The sequence below is a fragment of the Lytechinus pictus genome, chromosome 11, assembly GCF_037042905.1.
Source record: "Lytechinus pictus isolate F3 Inbred chromosome 11, Lp3.0, whole genome shotgun sequence".
In the NCBI taxonomy this organism is placed as follows: domain Eukaryota; kingdom Metazoa; phylum Echinodermata; class Echinoidea; order Temnopleuroida; family Toxopneustidae; genus Lytechinus; species Lytechinus pictus.
Window position 1 is genome coordinate 16,428,209 of NC_087255.1, and position 20,412 is coordinate 16,448,620.

General features: G+C 36.5%; 1 protein-coding gene across 1 annotated transcript; it reads left to right on the top strand.

Annotated features, from left to right (window-relative positions):
• The first annotated feature begins 679 nt into the window (after positions 1-679).
• On the top strand, positions 680-15,332 carry LOC129270887 (HMG box-containing protein 4-like). Its single transcript, XM_064106874.1, has 6 exons — positions 680-843; positions 5,541-6,895; positions 8,026-8,113; positions 9,314-9,681; positions 10,361-10,483; positions 12,450-15,332. The coding sequence occupies exons 2-6, from the start codon at positions 5,621-5,623 to the stop codon at positions 12,492-12,494; spliced, it is 1,899 nt and encodes a 632-aa protein (XP_063962944.1). The 5' UTR covers positions 680-843; positions 5,541-5,620; the 3' UTR covers positions 12,495-15,332.
• The last annotated feature ends 5,080 nt before the right edge of the window (positions 15,333-20,412 follow it).

Here is a 20,412-nt window from a genome sequence, read left to right on the forward strand (position 1 = left end):
AATTACACTACAAACACTAAGCTTAATATAAGTAATAGCAGCATGTAAATTTGAACATTAATGACATTTCCAAGCAGTCAATGTGAGAAAAATCACAATATCTTGCGATTTTTTCCATATACAGATGCTTATTTGAATATTATGCAAATGAGGTAGATTTGTTTGTAGGCCTACTTTTGATTAAAAACATTGAATACAGTTTAGTTTTGCTCAAATAAAAATGTTTTTTACACTTAATTTGTAATTTTTGGACTATTTTCCTTATTTTTCTAACTTTTTATGGCTAATTTGCATAATATGCAAATTTCCACAGCTTGGATTTTTGGGGACTTTTAGTATGTTGTTAAGGGGACCTTCCTGGAAAGCATTTCAGTGGAATATCCAGTGTTGCAATTAGTGGTGGGTCAAACCCATAGAGATGTATACTAATTATACATCTCTATGGTCAAACCCTATATTGACTGGACTATATGGCTAAGATGAAATTAAGTTATTTACACTTTCATAAAGTGTCCGATTTTTTTAATTTCGTTATTTTATTTATCTATTTCTATTTTATTCTTTTTTTGGGGGGGGGGGGTGGGATCTGACAGTTCCTTGGATTTTTCCCAGCAGCAGCGCTGCCTGGCCGGCATGCTCGACAGAGGGCGTCCCATTAAACGCGCCGATTTTCGCGTCTACGTCTAGTCTTCGTTCTTCTTGATCTTGCGAAAAAAACTCTCTCTGACTCTGACTGAGTCTGACAGATATTTGGAAACTCAAGAAAATTTAACAAGCATAATGACCTCGTCAATTCTCCACATTAGCGACATTTAGCTCCACATGCAGATATCACAGGTGTAGGTAAGAAAAAAAGGTTGAGTGCGCCGTTAGAGATGAGTTACAAGGGTGTTCAAATGAGCTGTATTGCATGAGTGGATTTCTTGTGTCTTTGCGTTTGCTTGGTCCCATATGCGAGACTTTGTGTTTGTTGTGAAGAGATAGCTTAGATTATAGATAGATCATAGAGCGATCGCGATCTGTGTTTGCGAGCGATTGACAGAATTCAGAAATTAACGTTACTTGTCTTAGATGATATTGATATATTGACATTTTGTTGTTCTTCGGGCCGGGGTTGTTTCCTCGGTGGTATTCTGAAAACGTTCTTAATCTTAATTTCTTATCTTTGTTATCTTTTATCTTATCTCATTCATTCATTGAGATAAGAAGACGCTAAAATCATAGACAGGAAATGGGAATAACCGTCGTTTCTGGGGATTTATTCAACAATTTCTGACATTTTACTGTAATCCCCATTTACCGACGGTAGGGTGTACGTGTGGGCTCGCATGTGTTCTCATTCCCTCCCTTTTGTCAATTCACAGTCCAAAGTTTGATGTAAATAATTTTACACATCAAATTTACAATCTAAGGATGTATAAACAACAAACTTTTAAAACTTGATATTTCAATGTTTAAATACTTTAAACGATATAGATGAAAAAGGCATGCAAAATATACTTTACCGATGTTTAATTGGGTTGAACACGATAAAAATGGTCAAAATGGCAGCCAAACTATAAAATATTTACAAACGAATGTCAACAATCACGAATGTGATATCGATATTGCTTTCGATATTATACGATCTGCTCCATATGCGAACGAAACCGAAGATAAACGATACTAGTTATACTAGTACTAGTACTAGTTATAATCGCGATATATCGATTCGAGACATTAAGTTAATAACGATAATGACGTCATTCAAGATGGCAACTTGCAAGAAAAACCGTCAGGTCAGGTGAAAATGTCTTAGATGACAGATTTCTCAATCATCCAGAGGATTTTTTTCAATAACTCCGGCCCAAGGTATGCAATTACTTAAGTTATTTATATTTCCCTGATAATGGAAACCATGAAACTTTCAATTTTGCTTAAAAAACAGTTTTAAATCGCGATCTATAAAACGCTAGTTCACTATACGTTGGCTGTAGGTACGGGGCCCCATCCCCTTCAGTCTACTAAAATCATTGCAAATAGGTATTCTGAAAATCTTCTTAACGCGTTCTTATCTCTGTAAACATTGGCGGCGGAAGCCAAAAAATTTAGGGGGGGGGACCATAAAAAAAATTAAAAGCCAAAAAAAAAAAAAAAAAGGTAATCAATCAAAATTTTACGGGGGACGCAGGAAACAAAATTGACAAGGAAAAAAAAATGAAAAAGTTTATCAACTACAAAGTACAAATTTAGGGGGGATCGTCCCCCCCACCTCAAATTTAGGGGGGACGTGTCCCCCCCGCTTCTGCCGCCTATGTCTGTAAGGACTGCCTCCTTCTTATACTCAACACGCCCATTTTTAGGATATTACCAATCGTGGGCACTGCGCGTACACTGTTTCTGGCGCATTGCGCGAAATAGGCATTTTATACGCAATGACTGATTATTATTTCGAGACACGTGCACAAAATAAAGAAAAAAAAGAAAGAAAAAAGTGAATAAAGCAGGTACGAATTATAAAGAATAAAACAGGAAAAAAAAGTAAGTAGGTAAGAAAGGAGACAGAAAATGGTCAAAATGAAGCAGAAAAAAAAAAAATGAAAGGAACAAAGCAGAAAATAATGAAAAAGTAAACGAAAAAAAAAATTAAATGAAAATTAAAAAATAAAAGAAAGGAAAAAGAATGAATAAATGAAATAAAAAGGAGGATAAATAGAACTATTATCAATGATAAAGTGAGCAATTAAAAATGAAGGTAAATTTAAAGAAAGAAAATGAAAGAAAGAAACTTAAAGGAAAAAAACCAAAAAGGAAAAAAAAAAGATTAAAAGGATAAAATGAAGGAATAAAGAACCGAAAAAAGAAAACGGAGAAAACGAGTGAAAGAAAGAAAGAGAAAAAGAAGGAATAAAAAAATGTAAAAGGTGAAGGAAGAGATAAAAAAGGAAAATGAAACATAGAGAGAGAGAAATAAAGAAATTAAAGCAAAAAATAAAGACTAAAGAAAGAAATCGAAGGAAATGTTGATTCAAAGAAAGAACGAAAAAGGGAAAATAAAAAGGCAGGAATAATGAAGAATGAATCAAAAAACAAAAAGAAACAAAGAAAAATTAATGGAGAGAATAAAGAAAAAAAGATTTTAAGAAATTAATAGAAGACAGACGGAGAGAAGAAAGAAAGTAAAGAAAGAGTAAATAACGAACGAACGAAAAAAGAATGAGCGAAAATTAATTTTAAAAAAGAAGAAAGAAAGACACGAAAGTGACAGAAAGCAGAAAAAAATTAACAAATGAACGAAAAAGAAAAAAAAATGAACCAAAAAATAAAAGATATTAAAGAAAAATAAGGAAACAAAAATATTTAAAAATTAAGGGAAGGAAGAAAGAAAAAGGAAAAAAGAAAATGATTGAAAAAAATGGGGAAAACAAATATAAAGACGAAAGAATGAATGAAAGAAAGAAAATAAAGGAAGAAAAAAAATTGCAAAAAATAGAGTGAAGGAAGAAAGAAAAAGGGGAAAAAAGAAACAGAAAAAGGGGGAAAAAAAGCAAAAATAAAGACTTGGTAAAGAAAAAAAGAACAGAAAAAAACGAAAAGGGAAAATAAAAAAGGAAGATAGATGAAGAATAAATGAAACAAAGCAAAATAATAATAAGGGAGATATTAAAAAAATTCAAAAGAATAAAGCAAAAGATATAAATGAAGAATGAACGAAAGGAAGAAAAGTGAAAAAAATAAAGAAAAAAAGGATAGAAAAAAGGTCAAAAACAAAATAAAGGGTGGATGAAAGAAAGGGTGGAAAGAATACTTGTTATTACCAGTGGCCATCTATTTTGAGCAAGAAAGAACACGAACATCGTGAGATGTGATAACCCTCTAGCTATCTTAAATATTATCATAAATATCGTGAAAGATAAGAAAGATATACGATAAGAACGTTTTCAGAATACCACTTATCTTTATTTTGTATTATATGCGCGTGTAATAAATTTACGCGCTCAGCATAAGATGGAAAGCAAGATAAGAAAAAGATAAGAACGTTTTCAGAATACCGCCCCAGGTACGGGTCCATGGAGGGGATCGGGTAAGCCAATGAAAAGGTCATCATGGTCATCATTCACAAAGGACATGAAGGAAGTGCATTTGAATTTTTTGATCTACAAAAAAGTTAAGACGATGTCAATGAAGACGGCATGATATTATAAAGTTAATGATTCAACTTCAAAGTCAAACTTGTTAATTTTTTAAAGTTACGAAATGCACATCCCAGCACAGACACAGTCGGTGAGAAGGAAATGCATTAAAAAAGATACATTTAGGTCATCACTCTTAAATGAGGATATTATTGGCTCTTTTTTCTTTGACTTTGGGGTGGAAATTATATGGAAGGGCTGCATCCCCCCCCCCCCTTGGATCGGGCCTGTTGCTGGCAGCAGCAAAATAAATTAAAGAAAAACAGACCTCCTTTTTAGGGGAAACAAAGGAAGGGAAAGAATCCAGACCAGGGGCCTGTTTCTCAACACCATCTGACTTCTTGACTAAACCGTTGTCCGCTAACCATTTCACGAAGCCCTCTTTGCTTTGCCAAGATCAGGTACAACAACCTCACTAAATATTTATGACACCTCCGAACCTGTCATAACTTCTATCTTCATGACATAGTGGCATCACTTGAGTAGACTATGAGATGCAAAAGTGCCCAGAAATTTAAAAATGATAATCTTAAGTAATCAATCACAGAGGTTGAAATTACATCACAAAACAAGTGCATTCAATGATAATTTAATACAAAGAAACTACAAAAACTGGTGGTAAAACGCCACAAAACCATTCATTTTGAAATACTAAAATAATTTAATCAATAAAGATTCCACCATGTCAGGCCATCCATAACTGGACTCGTATTTGTTTTGGATAAATCTCTAATGTGATTTTCTAGTCATGAAATAAATTATTCATAATTTAATTTCATCAGCAATTGAATGCTCCAGTCTTCATGGTCTAAGTATTTTTGATGTATAATTTTTCCTGTGCTATTATTTTGAAAAGATGTATTTCCCAATTCATCACAATATTTGCAATTTTGTCATAATTTTTCTTTTTGAAAATTATGCTATTTTTTTACTAAGGCTACGTCTCGTCTGCTCTTTTTACCGATAGTATCGATATCAAGGTATTCTAGTTAGGAACCCTTTTGTGAAACAGGTTTAGCAAGATTGAAATTAACTCCGTGGTTGGTGGATAAAGATATGACTAACTTGTACAGGTGTTGAGAAATGGGCCCCAGGGGTATAAAATAATTGAAAATATAAAGTAAAAGGAGGTCACAGTGAAAGAAAATCAACTCGTATTTTCTGTGACAGAGATCTCTGTCATGAATTCCTACAGCAAATGACCCTTTTTCAGGTCAGCATATCAGGAAAATTTGGCTCAGAGGGAGGACATTGTATAACAATTGCTCCATTTATTTGAGTTATTTTTTAATTAATGCATGGTTCAACGAACTTCCTGTGTCCCTGGACTATTTTTTTATTTTCTGCATTTCCTGTATTTCTTTACAGACGTGGACAGGATATAAGAAGTTTGAAAGAAGGTGCCTCTTTTCTGACAAGTCTCTGCCTGTTCTCTTGGCACCAGGAACATGGCCAGCAAGAGTAAGAAACGGAAGAGGTCTTTATCCCCTGAACCAGGTCCTCCTCCTATCCAAAAGTTGAAGATTAAACCTATGCCAAAAATTCCTCCAGAAAAGTCCTCCAGCGGAAAGAAATCTGCAAAAAAGCGCAAACAAGATGTCTCACCGATACCTACCACAAGTGTGTCACCAACCGGAGATTGGGGCGAAGATGGAGGACTAAAGATGAAGTTTATTTTATCACCCAAGAAGACAAAAGTTGACGCATCGCCAAGGAGCGATACAACAGATGAGAGGCTCTCTCCTAAAGGGACTGCCAAGGGGAAGAAAAAGGGCAAGCAGATCAAAGCAAAGTTGTTTTTTGAGGATCAGGTGCTTACGCTTGATGGCGAAACAGTGACTCACCAAAATATGATAACACCTGGCAAGAAACGAAAGCAAACTACAAAACAGACTGTAGAAGACACAAAGTCGAGTAAAAAGAAAAAGAAGGAGGTTGACAAGTCCAAAGTCAAAGAAGAGCCTATGATGCCACCTTTTACAAAGGTGCCAAAGAGTGCTGAACGGTCCAAGATTAAATCCATCAAAGTAGAATCTGATAGTGGCTACAGCGATACCCCTCCAGTCTCGGCAAAGTCTAAAAAGCTGAAAGCAAAGCTGCAGACATTAGAGGAACAACCCGTTCCCAGTCCACAAGCTTCGGACGTGTCGAGGGATTCACTTCCCAAGAAGAAGAAAAAGGAAAAGGACAAGAAGAAGAAGAAGATGTTCAAGTTCAAAGGAGATCGTAATCGGTTTCTGAATGTCAGGGGTTCCTCTGATGATGAAGGCGATGATAGTTTCTCAAGGTCAGTCCAGGATGAAGACAGCTTAGGAGGCACGTATGATCTTGAGGATGAATACGATGGCAGCATCAAGAAGACAAAGTCCAAGGAGATGGACAGGATGATGATGCCTCAAATGCCGGTGCCAGATTACAGCTTGGAGAAGCAGGCTGCGGAGAGCTTTTCATCAAGCATCAAATCCAAGTCTAAGAAAGATTATAGGAATGAGGGTGAGCTTCAGTCGTCCCGCGCCGAAGACCTCATCTCCCAGCTTACAGCGTTTGGTTCTGATATGGAGACGATCTATCCAAGTTACATGACGGCTCCGGATGAGGATAAGGAGCTAGAGGATGGAGGTTGGATCAAGAAGAAAAAGAAGAAGAAGAAACTGCTCAAGGAGAAGAAGAAAAAGAAGAAGAAACCAAATCTTTTTGAGAGGGATGAACATGGGAATGTGAAGGTGAGATGTAACTCAGAATAATAGAATAATTTTACTTTACAAATTTGAATAGCATTTTTGGTCATAAGAAAAAAGCTCTCAACTACTACCTTGGTCACATTTGCTCTACGGCGGCCGTACGCCGAGTCGAAAACAGCCATTTTATCCTTTTTTATTCAAACCACCGATATTCAGCAAGTACAAAAATGTTAAAACGGCTGTTTCGACTCGCCGTATGGCCACCGTAGAGCAAATGTGACCGAGGTATAAGTAGTGTACAGTCCTATGTAAAAATATGCTATACAAAATACTTAAGGCATAGCAGTCTTTCAAAAATGTGGAGCAAATTACGATGCGATACAAGGAAAATTATTACCTGGTATAATGTGGTTCTTGTCACCATAAAAAATTACCTTTTATAGAAGAAATTTATTTCCTCAGATTATGGAGGGAAAAATGTAAGAGACAAAAGTTAGTAGACTTTAAGGAATATTCTTTTGTATGACCATTGTTACGTCTGCCCCATTATACAAAGATTTCCTTTGATGTGTCTTGATTTAAGAAATTTTTCTGAGGGTGTACATGTAGATTGCTCTTTTAATTTATCAGGATGCACTGTACTTCAAGTCCAACATCTTCTTATTAGGAATTATATGGAGCTCCTTTGAAGGTTATCAATTAAAAGTGGTAAACTTTGTGAGTGCTAAAAAAACATTCTTCAGGTTTCGTTTGATATTTCTGGGCATCATTTTCGTTGGAAGTTTTTCGTTCTTGCCGATATTATTGTTAGTTAGCACAATCATATTTAAGTATGATGACAACATCCTCGTGGAGACAGCATTTGTGTACATAATGATTCAAGATTATTTATTTGTATTTTTTTGCTTTGAGTCTGTTGGGTGATGTTGGTTACATACTTGTTTTGATTGACATTTGTTAAGGATGGCACTTTTCAGACTGAAGTCTGATTTTAGACTTGGTCAACATATTTTCGGCTCTAGAAAAAATTTTCTTGTAGGAAAAGGTTATTCTAGGTGAATTTCAGATTTTTTGTCAGATCTAAGGGGCATCCCTGATGTGGGAAGTCGTACAATTATTCCACAAGTACATGTAATTCAGATGCGTGACACATCCTTTTATTCATTTTACAGTATGTTATGCGGAAAACCAAACTATCTGGATACATGTTATGGTGCAGAAGCTACAGATCAACATTTGTTTCACAGAACCCCGGACTCGGTAAGAACAGATTTTTTTCCCCCGAAAATGTGTTAAGAGGATTTCAGTAGTGTATGAAGTATATTCTTTCCCCTATTTTTTTCTCCATCTCATCAAGGTATTAAACTAAATGGTTTGACTGACAAAATAATTTATTGCATACATTTACTGCACTTGGTCATGATTTAACATTTTACTTCATAGTTCATACTTATGCATGATTAATACGAAAGGCCAATAAGTTGTTCAATTACAAACCTGCATCGTATTTTATTATAACACCTTTTTAGTAATTTTAGTATCAGTATTTGGAATGTGATAATCTCACCAAATTTTGTGGAACAGAAAAAATGACCAAAACAGCAAAATTGAAACTCTTAAACCTAACTAGGCCGGGCTTTTTTGGCTGTTCTGTGGCCGGGGGGGGGGGGGGGGGGGGGGGGGGGGGTTGATTCAACCCCCCCCCCCTGAGATCTTGGCCGCCGATTGTGCGAGCGCCGCAAAAATTGGCATGCTGGTAGTGTGCGATGTAATCTACAAGGCTGTATGGTAAAATTTTCCAAAATAATGAGATTTTATTTTATATGAATTAATTATGCTAATTTATGCATAAATCATTCTTTTTGCTCTAATTCACTAAATAAAGCTCCTAGAATGCTAATTTTTGGTTAAAATATTCTTTGTAGCATTCTTCACAATGGCAATTGAAAAAAACTTCGGTTTGGAAATCAATTTCCTATGTATTTTATTGTTTTATGAATTTCTTATGTATTTCTCTGTTTTTCAACCTTTTGTTTTTCTTTGTTTTTTTCACCAGATTTATTGCACAACCTTTTTGAAGCATAATTATGCAAAGATCAATTGCTTTCAGCTGTTTAAAGTAAAAATAATCATATCTTTATGAATAAGATGAGAAAACTCAATTTGCATTGACTTTGTACACAAAATCACGTTTTGGAACAATTTTTGGTCTGACATGCACTTACAAAATGTTGCGTAATTTCGGAATCGCGTACCCGTGCATCGTAAATTTGGTCTCAAAAGATGCGTGAGACTTAAAAGTATAAACTCTGCGAGTGGCGCGGTCAAAAAATTTTGCGCGGCGGAATGATCGCAGAAAATGTTGAGGGGGGGGTTGATTCAACCCCCCCGGCCATTTTAGGGTTAAATAGATTTCAAGATGTATTTCGTTTTCATTCTCTATTCGTGTATGCAATGTAGATTTTTCCACCATTAGCCGTCGCATGGGGGCTCTCTGGCAAACGCTGGACGAAGAGGAAAAGAAAGTTTGGCGCAAGAGAGAGATCACTGTTAACACAAGGGTCCCAGTGAAGCGGCTCACCAAGGGCAAGGGCGGGACGACGACGCATCAGGATGTTCCGCCCTTCCGCCTCAAAACACCGGACAAGTCCAGGGCCAAGATTAAGAAGGTTGCCGGTGCCAAGAAGAAGAAGATGGTGTCTAAGAAGAAGGTCAACACTCCGGTGAGGATTACCCCGCCCAAGTGGAGTCCCATTGATTGTGCAGCACACCTGAGGCTGCTCGGGCAGTCACTGAGTGATGTAGGAGGCAAGCTGCAGGTTCACAGGGTGAGTAGCTCATTTATTCTCTATCCTGACACAATGAAGTTCAGCTGGGGTAATTCATATTCTGAATTCAGTGCCATTCGGTCTTAATGAATTTGTGATTATGGATACCAAAATGTGACACAAATCTCTTACAATACAGGATCAGTATATCAGCTCATTTGACGTTCAAACCCTAAAATATCTGGGAATAATAATGGTAATGATGATGTTGATGATGATGATGATGACGATGATGACAATGATGATGATGTTGATGATGATGATGATGATGATGATGATGATACAATCGCCATTACAGCATCAGGAAAGGGCATAGTAAAGATATGAAACATACAATGTAAACAACATTTTGACAGAAATATACTATCGCAAAAATTTTAATTGAACTTGAGAATATTGGCATGTGAGACCATTTTTTGTCAGCCAAGTAGCTTACAGGTTCCATGACATTTGCTCCGGCGACAATTGCTCCGCTATGAATTCCACACATTAATCAAATGACTAACTTCAACCCCGGATTTAATACAATACTCTACCCTAAACCTAACATACATTGCAACCCTAACCCTACCAACTTAAAAGCCTGGAGCAATTGTCAAATGTTGTGGCACTGTTTTTAATTCCGAAGTCTCTGTTTATTGTACATGTATTTAAAAAATGTGTTTGCATTTTCATACAGGATGATATTGAGGTTCATGGCAGTGTGTCCGTTCTACTCGACTCCATGCTGTGTGCATTAGGCCCTCTAATGTGTCTTACGGAACAGGTTCCGGAGCTGAATGCCATCAATAAGAAAACAAAGGTGAGTGAATGATTTATGAAAACAACATGTCCGTGATTGCACAATGCAATGAGTGAAAAAAAACCAGACCAGTGAAAGGCATGAATATTCAATGAGTAATCTGATGATGTCACCTTTTGTTCTATTATATTTTATTACATGAAATTATGTATCATTCAAATTTTGTCCTCCAAGAACTAAAATAATTGGATTGACAACTGATTTAATTAATCAGATAATACACTGTAATTATGATTTCACGTAGTGACAGAAGAATATTAAAGGAAAGTGGGGATGTGACATCATCAGCCCAATTTATGAATATGCATATACTAAGTAACTGTTTTCGGGTTGGGTCATGTGGTCCATGCTATTTAGATTTTCACAAAAATATTGCTAAACTTGAAAATTCAATAACTTCGATAACTTCATTATTTGTTATCAGATTTTGAAGAAATTTCCAGCATTATGCTCGATGAATTTTACTTTATTTATTTAGAAACTATTATTTTCAGTCTAGATTATCCCTTTAATATTTCAACACTTGACTGCAGGTGTGAACACAAGGTAGAGGGTTTTGATTAGTACACTTGCAGCATGCAATTGGATCCTCAATACTATCCTTTAAAACGAAGGAAATACAGAAAGTGCAGGAAAAGGTGAAAGCGATTCTCTTGACTGTTCTGACTGCATTGATCATATCTCAATGATATAAAACTTGCAAAATTATATGCACATTGGCCACTCTGTGCTTCATCTTGTATTATTAAAGTTATGACCCATTGCATCAGTATTAAGAATGATTTAACTGGTTCCCATCGTACAAGAGTTGCAATGCATTGAAATCATTTACAATATGATGCGCCACGTATCGATTGCAGCGGACAGGCTGAAATTCACAATGCTTCATGGGAAAAAGTCTACATATCTGCTGTGTGCATTTAGTGCATATGCATGTGATTATGCGCTGACCGACGCGACTCGCATAAAATCATGCTGTTTGATTTCAATTTTATTAAGCATCTTTACACCAGCACTATGCGCTGGCTGCGCCAAGACTGCACGTGATGTCGACCAACAGTTAGAAATTGGCCAGTCTGCTGCCACCCGATCGATGGCGCACCCTATTGTGAATCCACCGAATTGATCTGAATTTGTGTAGTAGAGAGGATGGAATTTGAGATCAGTCACAAATTGAGTTTAATTTTAATCTACTTGGAAAGACATGGCTCTGATATTTTGGTATTCAGTGTTTTCACATTTAACTACATACAGTTGTACTCAAAAGTACATGTAAGTGGACCCCAACAACAAAATACGTTCCTTCATGCTGAGTGTTCAATGTAGACAACATCACTACAATAGGCGAGCCCAGAAAATTAACTTTACTGATTGTAATACAGGTGAACATGTATTTTAACCCCTGACTTCAAAGTTGAATATCTGAAACATAGCAGAACTTATAGAGTACCGGAGTGTGATGTCACGATGTCATGACAATGAACCGGCTGGTTCTAAACTGAGTCGCAGCTGCACGATCGTCTATACACATTTGTATTTGCAAAAATGGTGATGTGTTTTGTCCTTGGTTGTTACCATCATTCTGAGAGTCATAAAAGGGTGCCGTTGCATAAAGCTGTTCGTAACTTAAAAGCGACTGGTGATCCTTTCTCGTATTAAAGTGGTATAATAAATTTGCGATGGTTTAGCGCGTAAGAAAGGATCACCAGTCATTCATAAAGTGGCTTTTAACTTACGAACCGCTTTATGAAACAGCCCCAGGATTCATTTTTTCAGAACCAGGCTGCCATGACACCATGGCAACTGACGTAATCGCTTCGGTACTCTATACACTTTAAATGTGTTCATTTTCTGGTGGGGTTCACTAACTTTTGAGCACAACTGTAAGTGTACACGTACAGGTACATCTCTTGCAAGATGAACATTGTGTAAAGTGAATTTTTATGTATCTCTCTTTCCCTTTCAGGCTGGTGTACTCGAGAACATAGCATACATCATGCCCGGACTGTGATTGTACCCACTAAGGCCATCTGTACATTGGATCAATAGAAGCTATCATGGTGTTTCCATGGTGATGATGATTAATCCTGATTTTCCGCTCGCCGCATGTTCCAAGTTTAATATCACATTCTCGTGATAATTTTGTCAATGTGCGAAGGTCTTCATCCAAGGAAACAAGGACTGGAAACATATATGCCATACCACTCTCCCTACATTACTTTCCGTAAGTCCATAGAGTCTAGCCTATGCCTTCCCCATGTTTTTATCTTCGATGCCCTTCTGCTTGTGAGAAATTAGCAGATGTACCCAGGGACACCTGGGTCCCATCTTACAAAGACTTACGATTGATCCAATCAATCGTAACTCTATGGAAATCCATTAGTGTCATAAGTTTTTCTACAGGAAATTTGCACAATGTCCTTCGTAAACAAAGAGAAACACAGTGAATTTTCAAGAAAAACATGAATACACATCATAGTTCGAAAATACTTTGAACAAACATGCATTTTAGATGTTGACATTGCTGGCCGTCCATAGTTGTGATTGATTGGATCAATCGTAACTCTTTGTAAGACGGGCCCCTGGTGATAGCTTTGATGTAAGAAGATGGAAACGCAGGTGGAAACATTGAAGAAATTAGTCTCTCTCAAGGGTGAAAGAATTCTGCATTTATTGACAAAATCAGTGGTGATTTACCATTACACTTACATGTAACTTGCAAGGCACACTCCCTTTCTCTCTCCCTCTCTCTCTTTTCCTCTCATCTTCCTCCCTCTCTTTCTCCTTCCATTTCTCCCTCCCTCTCACATCTCTCCCTCTTTCATCCTCCCTCTCTCCCCTGCCCCTTCCTCCCCTCCCCCCTATTTCTGTCCACCTATCTCTTTATGCTCCATAATCTTTCTTGCTACCTGTCATCCGTTTCACATACCTTCAGTGCTTCACCTTTGTGTTTCATTTTCATTTTTTCTGTGATTCCATTCATTTATTTATCTTCTTCCTGTTTCCCTCTTTCTCTATGCAAGCCTTCTCACTTCTTTCACTTGATACATCGTGGTGGTGATTGTTTTTTTCACCTGATTGCTAAGAAAGCATGAATGTTTGTACATGTAAGCCAGCAACCAGAGGAACAACTGCGTAAGGTCCTCTCCTAGGGACCTGGGCCTGTTGCATAAAAGTAACTATTATGGTAACTTTGCCATCCAATGGCAACTGCCATGGTAACGCTGATCAACAGCCAATTATAAACAAGGATTCCATGCAAGTTGACATTTGATGGCAAAGTTACCATAATGGTAACTTTCATGCAACATGGCCCTGGTAATCAGGATAAATGACTTACCTTCTTGGCAGCCTTGGTCATTTTAACCATTGACAAAGTTTGATTAATTTGATATCTGGATATTTGAACTATATGTTTCTCAGAAAAGGTAGAATAGTAGAAGAAAATATTTAAATGAAAATTATGAACTTTCAGTTGAATCACTTAAAGAATTTGCCACCTCCCCCTCCAAAAAACCAAAAGAGATAATTTGTCAATCTTAACAACATTATTTGATTATAAATTAATCAGATTTCTTGATGGCTGTTTAGGTGGGTGTTTCATAAAACTGTAAGTTACAAATTACTTATCCCATGACTGGTGACCCTTTCTTGTGCTATATGTGTAGCTGACTTACATGCAGCACCTGAGAACATGTTCAGTTCCAGTCGTACGAACAGCTTCATGAAACACCCAAAATACAAAAGCTGGGCGATTGATTGTACACTTGATTTTATTATACATAATGTCCAATGGATCGATCATAAAAATCAGCTCTATGATCAAGTGCTAAACTTTGTGTTCCTGTGCCAATATGGGTGTTTCATAAAGCTGTTCGTAAGGTATGGTTGACTTTAAAAAACGACTGATGATCCTTTTTGTGGTGAAGTATTATTGCCAGATTTTAGTTCGTAAGGGTCACAAATCATTTGTGAATTCACTTGTATGTTTCAAACGACTTTGTGAAACACCCACCATATATTATAATTCATATGAGCATTTCTCCTCCGGTATTACATTACATTACACTAGCCTTGCCTCTGAACTAATTTGAATGTAATGGCTACACAAAGGGGAAGTTCACCCTGACAAAAAGTTTATTGTACAAATATAGAAAAAATAATCTAAAAATATTGGTGAATTTTGAGGATAATCCATCAAAGATTATTAGAAGTAATATTCAGAAAATCCGTCGAAGTTATTAAAATTTTAATTATTTTAATTGTGACGTCATATGTGAGCAGCTTCACATGTACTGAATTATAAAAAATCAGTAAAATGTTATTTTATCAAAAAATTTGATTTTTTTAAATTGTACCTTTAGTATATCAACAAATTATTTCACAACCGCTCCTAAAAGAAGAAAATTTTTAGTCATGAATCTTTATGACAATGAAATTCATCCATTTTATATCACACTACAAAAGGGGCATCTGCTCATATATGACATCACAAATCAAAAACTTAAAATTGCAATAACTTTCTCTATCTTTAATGGATTTTCCTCAAACTTTCACTATTATTTTAAATTATTTTTTCTGCCATTTTAAGAATAAACTTTCCATCAGGGTGAACTTCCCCTTAAATCACAATGAGCAAAGAGACTACACAAGAAAGAGAGACAAAAATAGTGATATATATGGTAAAATATTATTTCATTTAATAATCTCACTTCATTGCACATGTACATTATTTTGGGTTTCACATTTCCTATACTGTAAGTACTGTACAGAAGAATCTACTAGTACAACTGGATGTATATACATTGTTACTTTGCCTTGGATCAATATTAAATCTGTACATTATAAATATTTTGTACCTATTTTGTTGTGTATGTTAGAATGTAACATGGCCAAGAGTGTTTCATTAAAGCACCTTGTCTGTCATGTCCGTAGACAAATTTGACAGTCTGAGCCAATCAATTGAATGGATTTCAGTAGCTTATAACATGTCAGAGTTGGTGAAGATTGATCTATGTATTTGTTTCATGAAAGGCTTCCCCATGGAAACATGACATTAAGACTTTTGTCAAGTCATTTTCACTGACAGATGTTATAAGCTACTGAAAATATTGCAGCTGATTGGCCAAGAGCAAATTAGAGAAAATCACAGACTAATTCTTTCATGAAGCACTTCCCACTTCGATATCCATCTAGAGATTGAGGATACGGGTGTAGTTCTGTAGAAACGGCAACCAATTAATGTCCTTGGTGAAGTAAAATTCTATTTTCGAGTAATATGTACTTTATGGAATTCATGCCCTCTAGTAGAACTTCTCTTATTAATATTATTAGTACTCTGAATTTTTCCATCAATATCCTCTGGTACTTTTATCAATTGACAAAATCCCCGGGGGTGGGGGCACTTCCATTGACGAGTGGATACCATGCGCGACCATGGGGTCTCGAAAAGCACCCTAAACACGTATTTTCCATATTCTGAAAATGCACCCATTAACAAGTATTGGCGTGTGAAACCCTACCCTTAACTAGTATTGGAAACAAAACGATACTCTTGACAAGTTTTCCCTGAAATGAACCCCTAAACAATACAGTGATATGTCACGGGTCCGTCGGTCGTCGGTTTTACCTTTACACATCATTTGGTTAAGTACGGCCCCACCTTGCGCAAATCGGACTCTAAACATGTAGTGTTGGGGCAAAAAGGACATCCTTAATGAAATATTTTAATTTTGTTTTATCCCCGCAAATTTGACCCTAAACACGTAGCTTTCCTAGCGAAATAGATACCCTTTTTTCATTATTTTTGTGTTTTGACGCCCTTATCACGTTACGTACGTAACGTGCCCTATCTTGAAAAAGACATCCTTTTTACATGTTTTTTGGGTCACGCATGGTATCCACTTGTCAATGAAAGTGGCCCCCCCCCCCCCCCCTGGGACAAAATCACACCTTCCTTGACACAGACTTATAATCACCATTTGTACATGTATAGCGCCATCTATCTAGAAATAATCTTTTCTGAGACACACTATTTCCCCTGCTTCAGCTCGAGCAGCCATCTGCCGGATACCCATTCACCTCCACCTGTGTCGACTGAAGCACAATGTGGGTAAAAATTTCTTGCTGAAAGAAAACACACTATGGCTGGGAACTGAACCCCTACCCTCTGATTGAAAGATGAGAGTCGGAACCACTAGACCATGATGCCCCCCCAACTAGGCTAACAAAATATGAATTGAACTGTTTATATCCTGAAAAATATTGTTCAAGCTTATTAATAGGAAAATATCTATGAAGTGAAAACCTACACTGTAATTTTTTTTTGTATACACAAGAACTGATTCTAAACCTTGAATGGAGGTGAGATGGACATTTGTGTTTTTCAGAGCTAGGTCCCATTCCATAAAGACCTGTTATAACAACAACTGCACAATTTTCTGTAACCAAGTTTGCTATCGCCCAATCAGATTGATTTCAGCAGCTTTAAGGGTGATTCCATACGAGACATTTTGACAACAATTTATAGTCTCTTAACTGAATGCTTGAGCATCAAAACTTCCTTTTTTGTCAATGATAAAGTTAAAGCAAGTAGTGATGTGAAAAACAGATAACCAATCAAAAAAATAGTTACGTACGAGTGAATCAAAGGTGAAAATGTTGTGTGTCGTACGGGACTCAGTTATGTCCCATATGACAAGAAACAATTTCACCCCAATTCATCAATGGAAAATATATTTTTGTTGGTTGTCATTTTTTTTTAAAAGACTACCCAGTAGTACTTTAATATTACCACAAAACAAATTGAAGTTCCTTGTTTGGACAGCAGGTTGAAAAGTGTTGTGAAAATGGCTGATTTTTCTAGCATGGAATCGCTATTATGGCAAACTTGTTACGAGTTTTAAGATACAGGCACCTGGTTGAATCGTGGGTAACCTTTGATATATCATGTTGGCGTAAAATGTGCCCTTAAGTTTCATTTTTTTAAAGACGCTATGCGACAAAATTGACTATTAAACGTTATTAAAAGTCTATGGATTTCAGATATTTCAGAAATATTTCAATCATAGGCTGAAGGCACACACATATATTTCAAACAGATATATCAGTGGAAAATTTAAACTTGAAGAATAACTGTACATATTAAAGAACAAAAAAAAATGTTCCTCAAAAGATTAAATAGAACATATACAATGTTCCTGTACAATGGCAATGGAATAATACTGTAGTACTGGAAGCAAAAATTGTCATGGGTTTGGCTAAGAATGGATGCACCATAATATGTACAAAGGTACACAGATGAATGGGCAAATAAATTTCACCAAATATGCTTCCTGCCTTTTCAAGAATTAGTCATGCTTATTAATAATTTTGTTTTATCAATTCCTGTGATAACACCCAATTTAGTTCTTTATAGCTTAGCAGGGCCTATTATAAACAATAATGTTGCAGTGTCGCATAGTACCACACCAATGCAATATTTCCAAATTTTTCTCAGACACAGCATCACATCTGATGAATAACCTCACAGATAATTTGTCACACATAACATCACATGTCTTAAGCCCAAGCATGTCACAGCAGTACCACAAAGACAGTGATTTCTAGTTAGATAGGATCACTCAAAATAGTGGCCCAACAGTTATGTTATCATTTTTATGTATAGTTAGGGATCAAATACTGTTGAAAGGAGTTTTTAAAGTACAAGAAAAAAAGGCTTTCATACAGTATTAGAATAGAATAAATTTCTATCATGGGAGGTGTATGTACCCCTCCTCCCCCCCCCCCCAAAAAAAAGAAGCTATTTCTAGCCTTACAAGACTGGCAGGTATGTAAAAATATAGGAATATCCTATCTACACAAGCTCCGAATGGTAAAAATTCCAAGTTTTGGCTCAAATTCAGATTGGTAGAAAGGTCTATTTATGCTACATTCTCTAGAGTTTAATTGGCATAGTTATAGAACAAGTCTTGAACTTAGTACAAGGACCATTCAAGTTTTTCATTGAAACACAGAGCATAATGAAAAAAGAGGGAGTTAACTAGGCAAGTCATCGGCCCGAAATACGACATGTGTTTGAATAACGATGCTCGCAAAAAAGCTACTACGGAGAACTCTGTTTGAAGTATATTTCGGCTGAGAAAACAATTGCCTCGTATCTGCTGAAATTGGTAAAAGCAAAGTTTATCAAGAAAGCTGCAATAACAGGGTTCTGCACACACCAAGGAAAAATGACTTGACAGAAGAGGATGAATCTGACGTGACGGTTTGTGAGTTTTTAACATAATGGATCAGAAGAGGCTGTCTCAAGAAGAATCTTGAAGAGAGACCCCAAAGAAGCCTTCAGCCTTGATGTTACTTAATTTTGGAATCGTCTTCATCAGAATGCTCCCTACAATTGTTGAATGATCATCCATCCGCACATAGGTCATCTTCATACAGCATTGATTACCCATTCATGTCAGCCACCAGCTTTCACATTGGTGAGATTCAGTCTGTGGGCGTGCTCACCAAAAATGCCTGTCACACCAGTGTCCAAGGAACTAATTGATGTAATCTACGGCATGACGTAAGGACACATATCCCTGAAAGCTGTCTGTCATGCTGATCAGGCAGTAAGAAATCATAGCTTTTTGGACCCAAATGAGGTAAATCTCCTATATCGATGTATGGTTGGTGAATGCTTGAAACAGTTTTGCGACTTACTTCCGTCATATGACCAGAACTCTTGGTGACATAGAACAAGAAATGAAGTTGACTTGTATGGAGTATCCAGCTCGTCCTCATTTAAATTAAGCAAATCAAACAGACTATCAATTGCTGGCATATGAGAAGCCTCTCATTAATTGGGAAAATATGTGTAATTAAGACACTTGTTTACCACAATTATTATATTTGTCAGTTTTACGTACAAAGATACCCTCCACCTTCTTTCAATAGTTAACTATAATATTTTATAATTATTTTTTTTTATAACTCCTGTAGGAACTCAGCAGGACAGCGTTTTGCTGTTAAAGGTAAAGCTGGTATATCACCAATTACAGTACCTAGGAAATATCTTAAGTCTAGGTTAATCAATCAAAGTGGCTGATTATTTATAGATTATTTGGAATTGAGGTAGAGATAGGGTGAAAAGAAAACTTGTGTAATGATTGTGTAAATTCAGACAACACTAGTTTGAAAATTCCTTCAACATCAATTCTTGGGCAGTAGCAAAATAGAGAATTCTTTTCCGTTTATACTACTCGTATACGACTATGGATGGATCCAGGGGGTGGCCGAAAGGGCCTTGCCTCCAACCCCCCCCCCCCCTAAAAAAAGTACAGAAAAGAAAAATGAAGGGAAAAGGGGGCAAAGAAATACAAAAATAAGGAGATACAGTGAAAATACAGTCTACAATATACGCAGAAATTGAGATAAAATAGATTCTATGAAGTCCCCCCGACACAAGAAAGACGTGCATTGCTTGTCGGCCATTAAAATGCGGCGCTCGAGGTCGACAACATGGGGCTGTGGCCCAGAGCCCACAAGTTGTGGCACAAAATCAATGTTCATACTAGTTGCCTTTATTGCCGAAAACACATCATCAATCCTAAAAACAACAGCACTCAGGAAATCATGTGAGGAAGCAGAAATCGGGCAGGATGTAGAAGTAAAATTTTGCCCAAAGTGGCATTGGGCTAAATTAATTGGCAGAAACGGAAAGTGACCATGTAACTTCCTTTACTCTTAACGTTATAGATCTAACTAAATCTAATCTAGGCTAACGTCTGTTATTTTTTGTGAAAAAATATTAAAGTTTATGCTTGTACATGTAGAATTCACATTAATGGTAATTCATCATCCTCAACAAGCCAAGGCATAGATCTAACTTTGTTTTCATTTGCTTGTTATTATGCTGATCATGAAATAAAAAAAACATTTAATCA

What these genes read in the sequence shown, in the direction of transcription:
- LOC129270887 (XM_064106874.1), top strand. Translation starts at nt 5,621, where the DNA reads ATGGCCAGCAAGAGTAAGAAACGGAAGAGGTCTTTATCCCCTGAACCA. An exon ending in ATGAACATGGGAATGTGAAG is followed by an intron (nt 6,896 to 8,025) that starts GTGAGATGTAAC and finishes TTCATTTTACAG; the next exon opens with TATGTTATGCGGAAAACCAA. An exon ending in CCATCAATAAGAAAACAAAG is followed by an intron (nt 10,484 to 12,449) that starts GTGAGTGAATGA and finishes TTTCCCTTTCAG; the next exon opens with GCTGGTGTACTCGAGAACAT.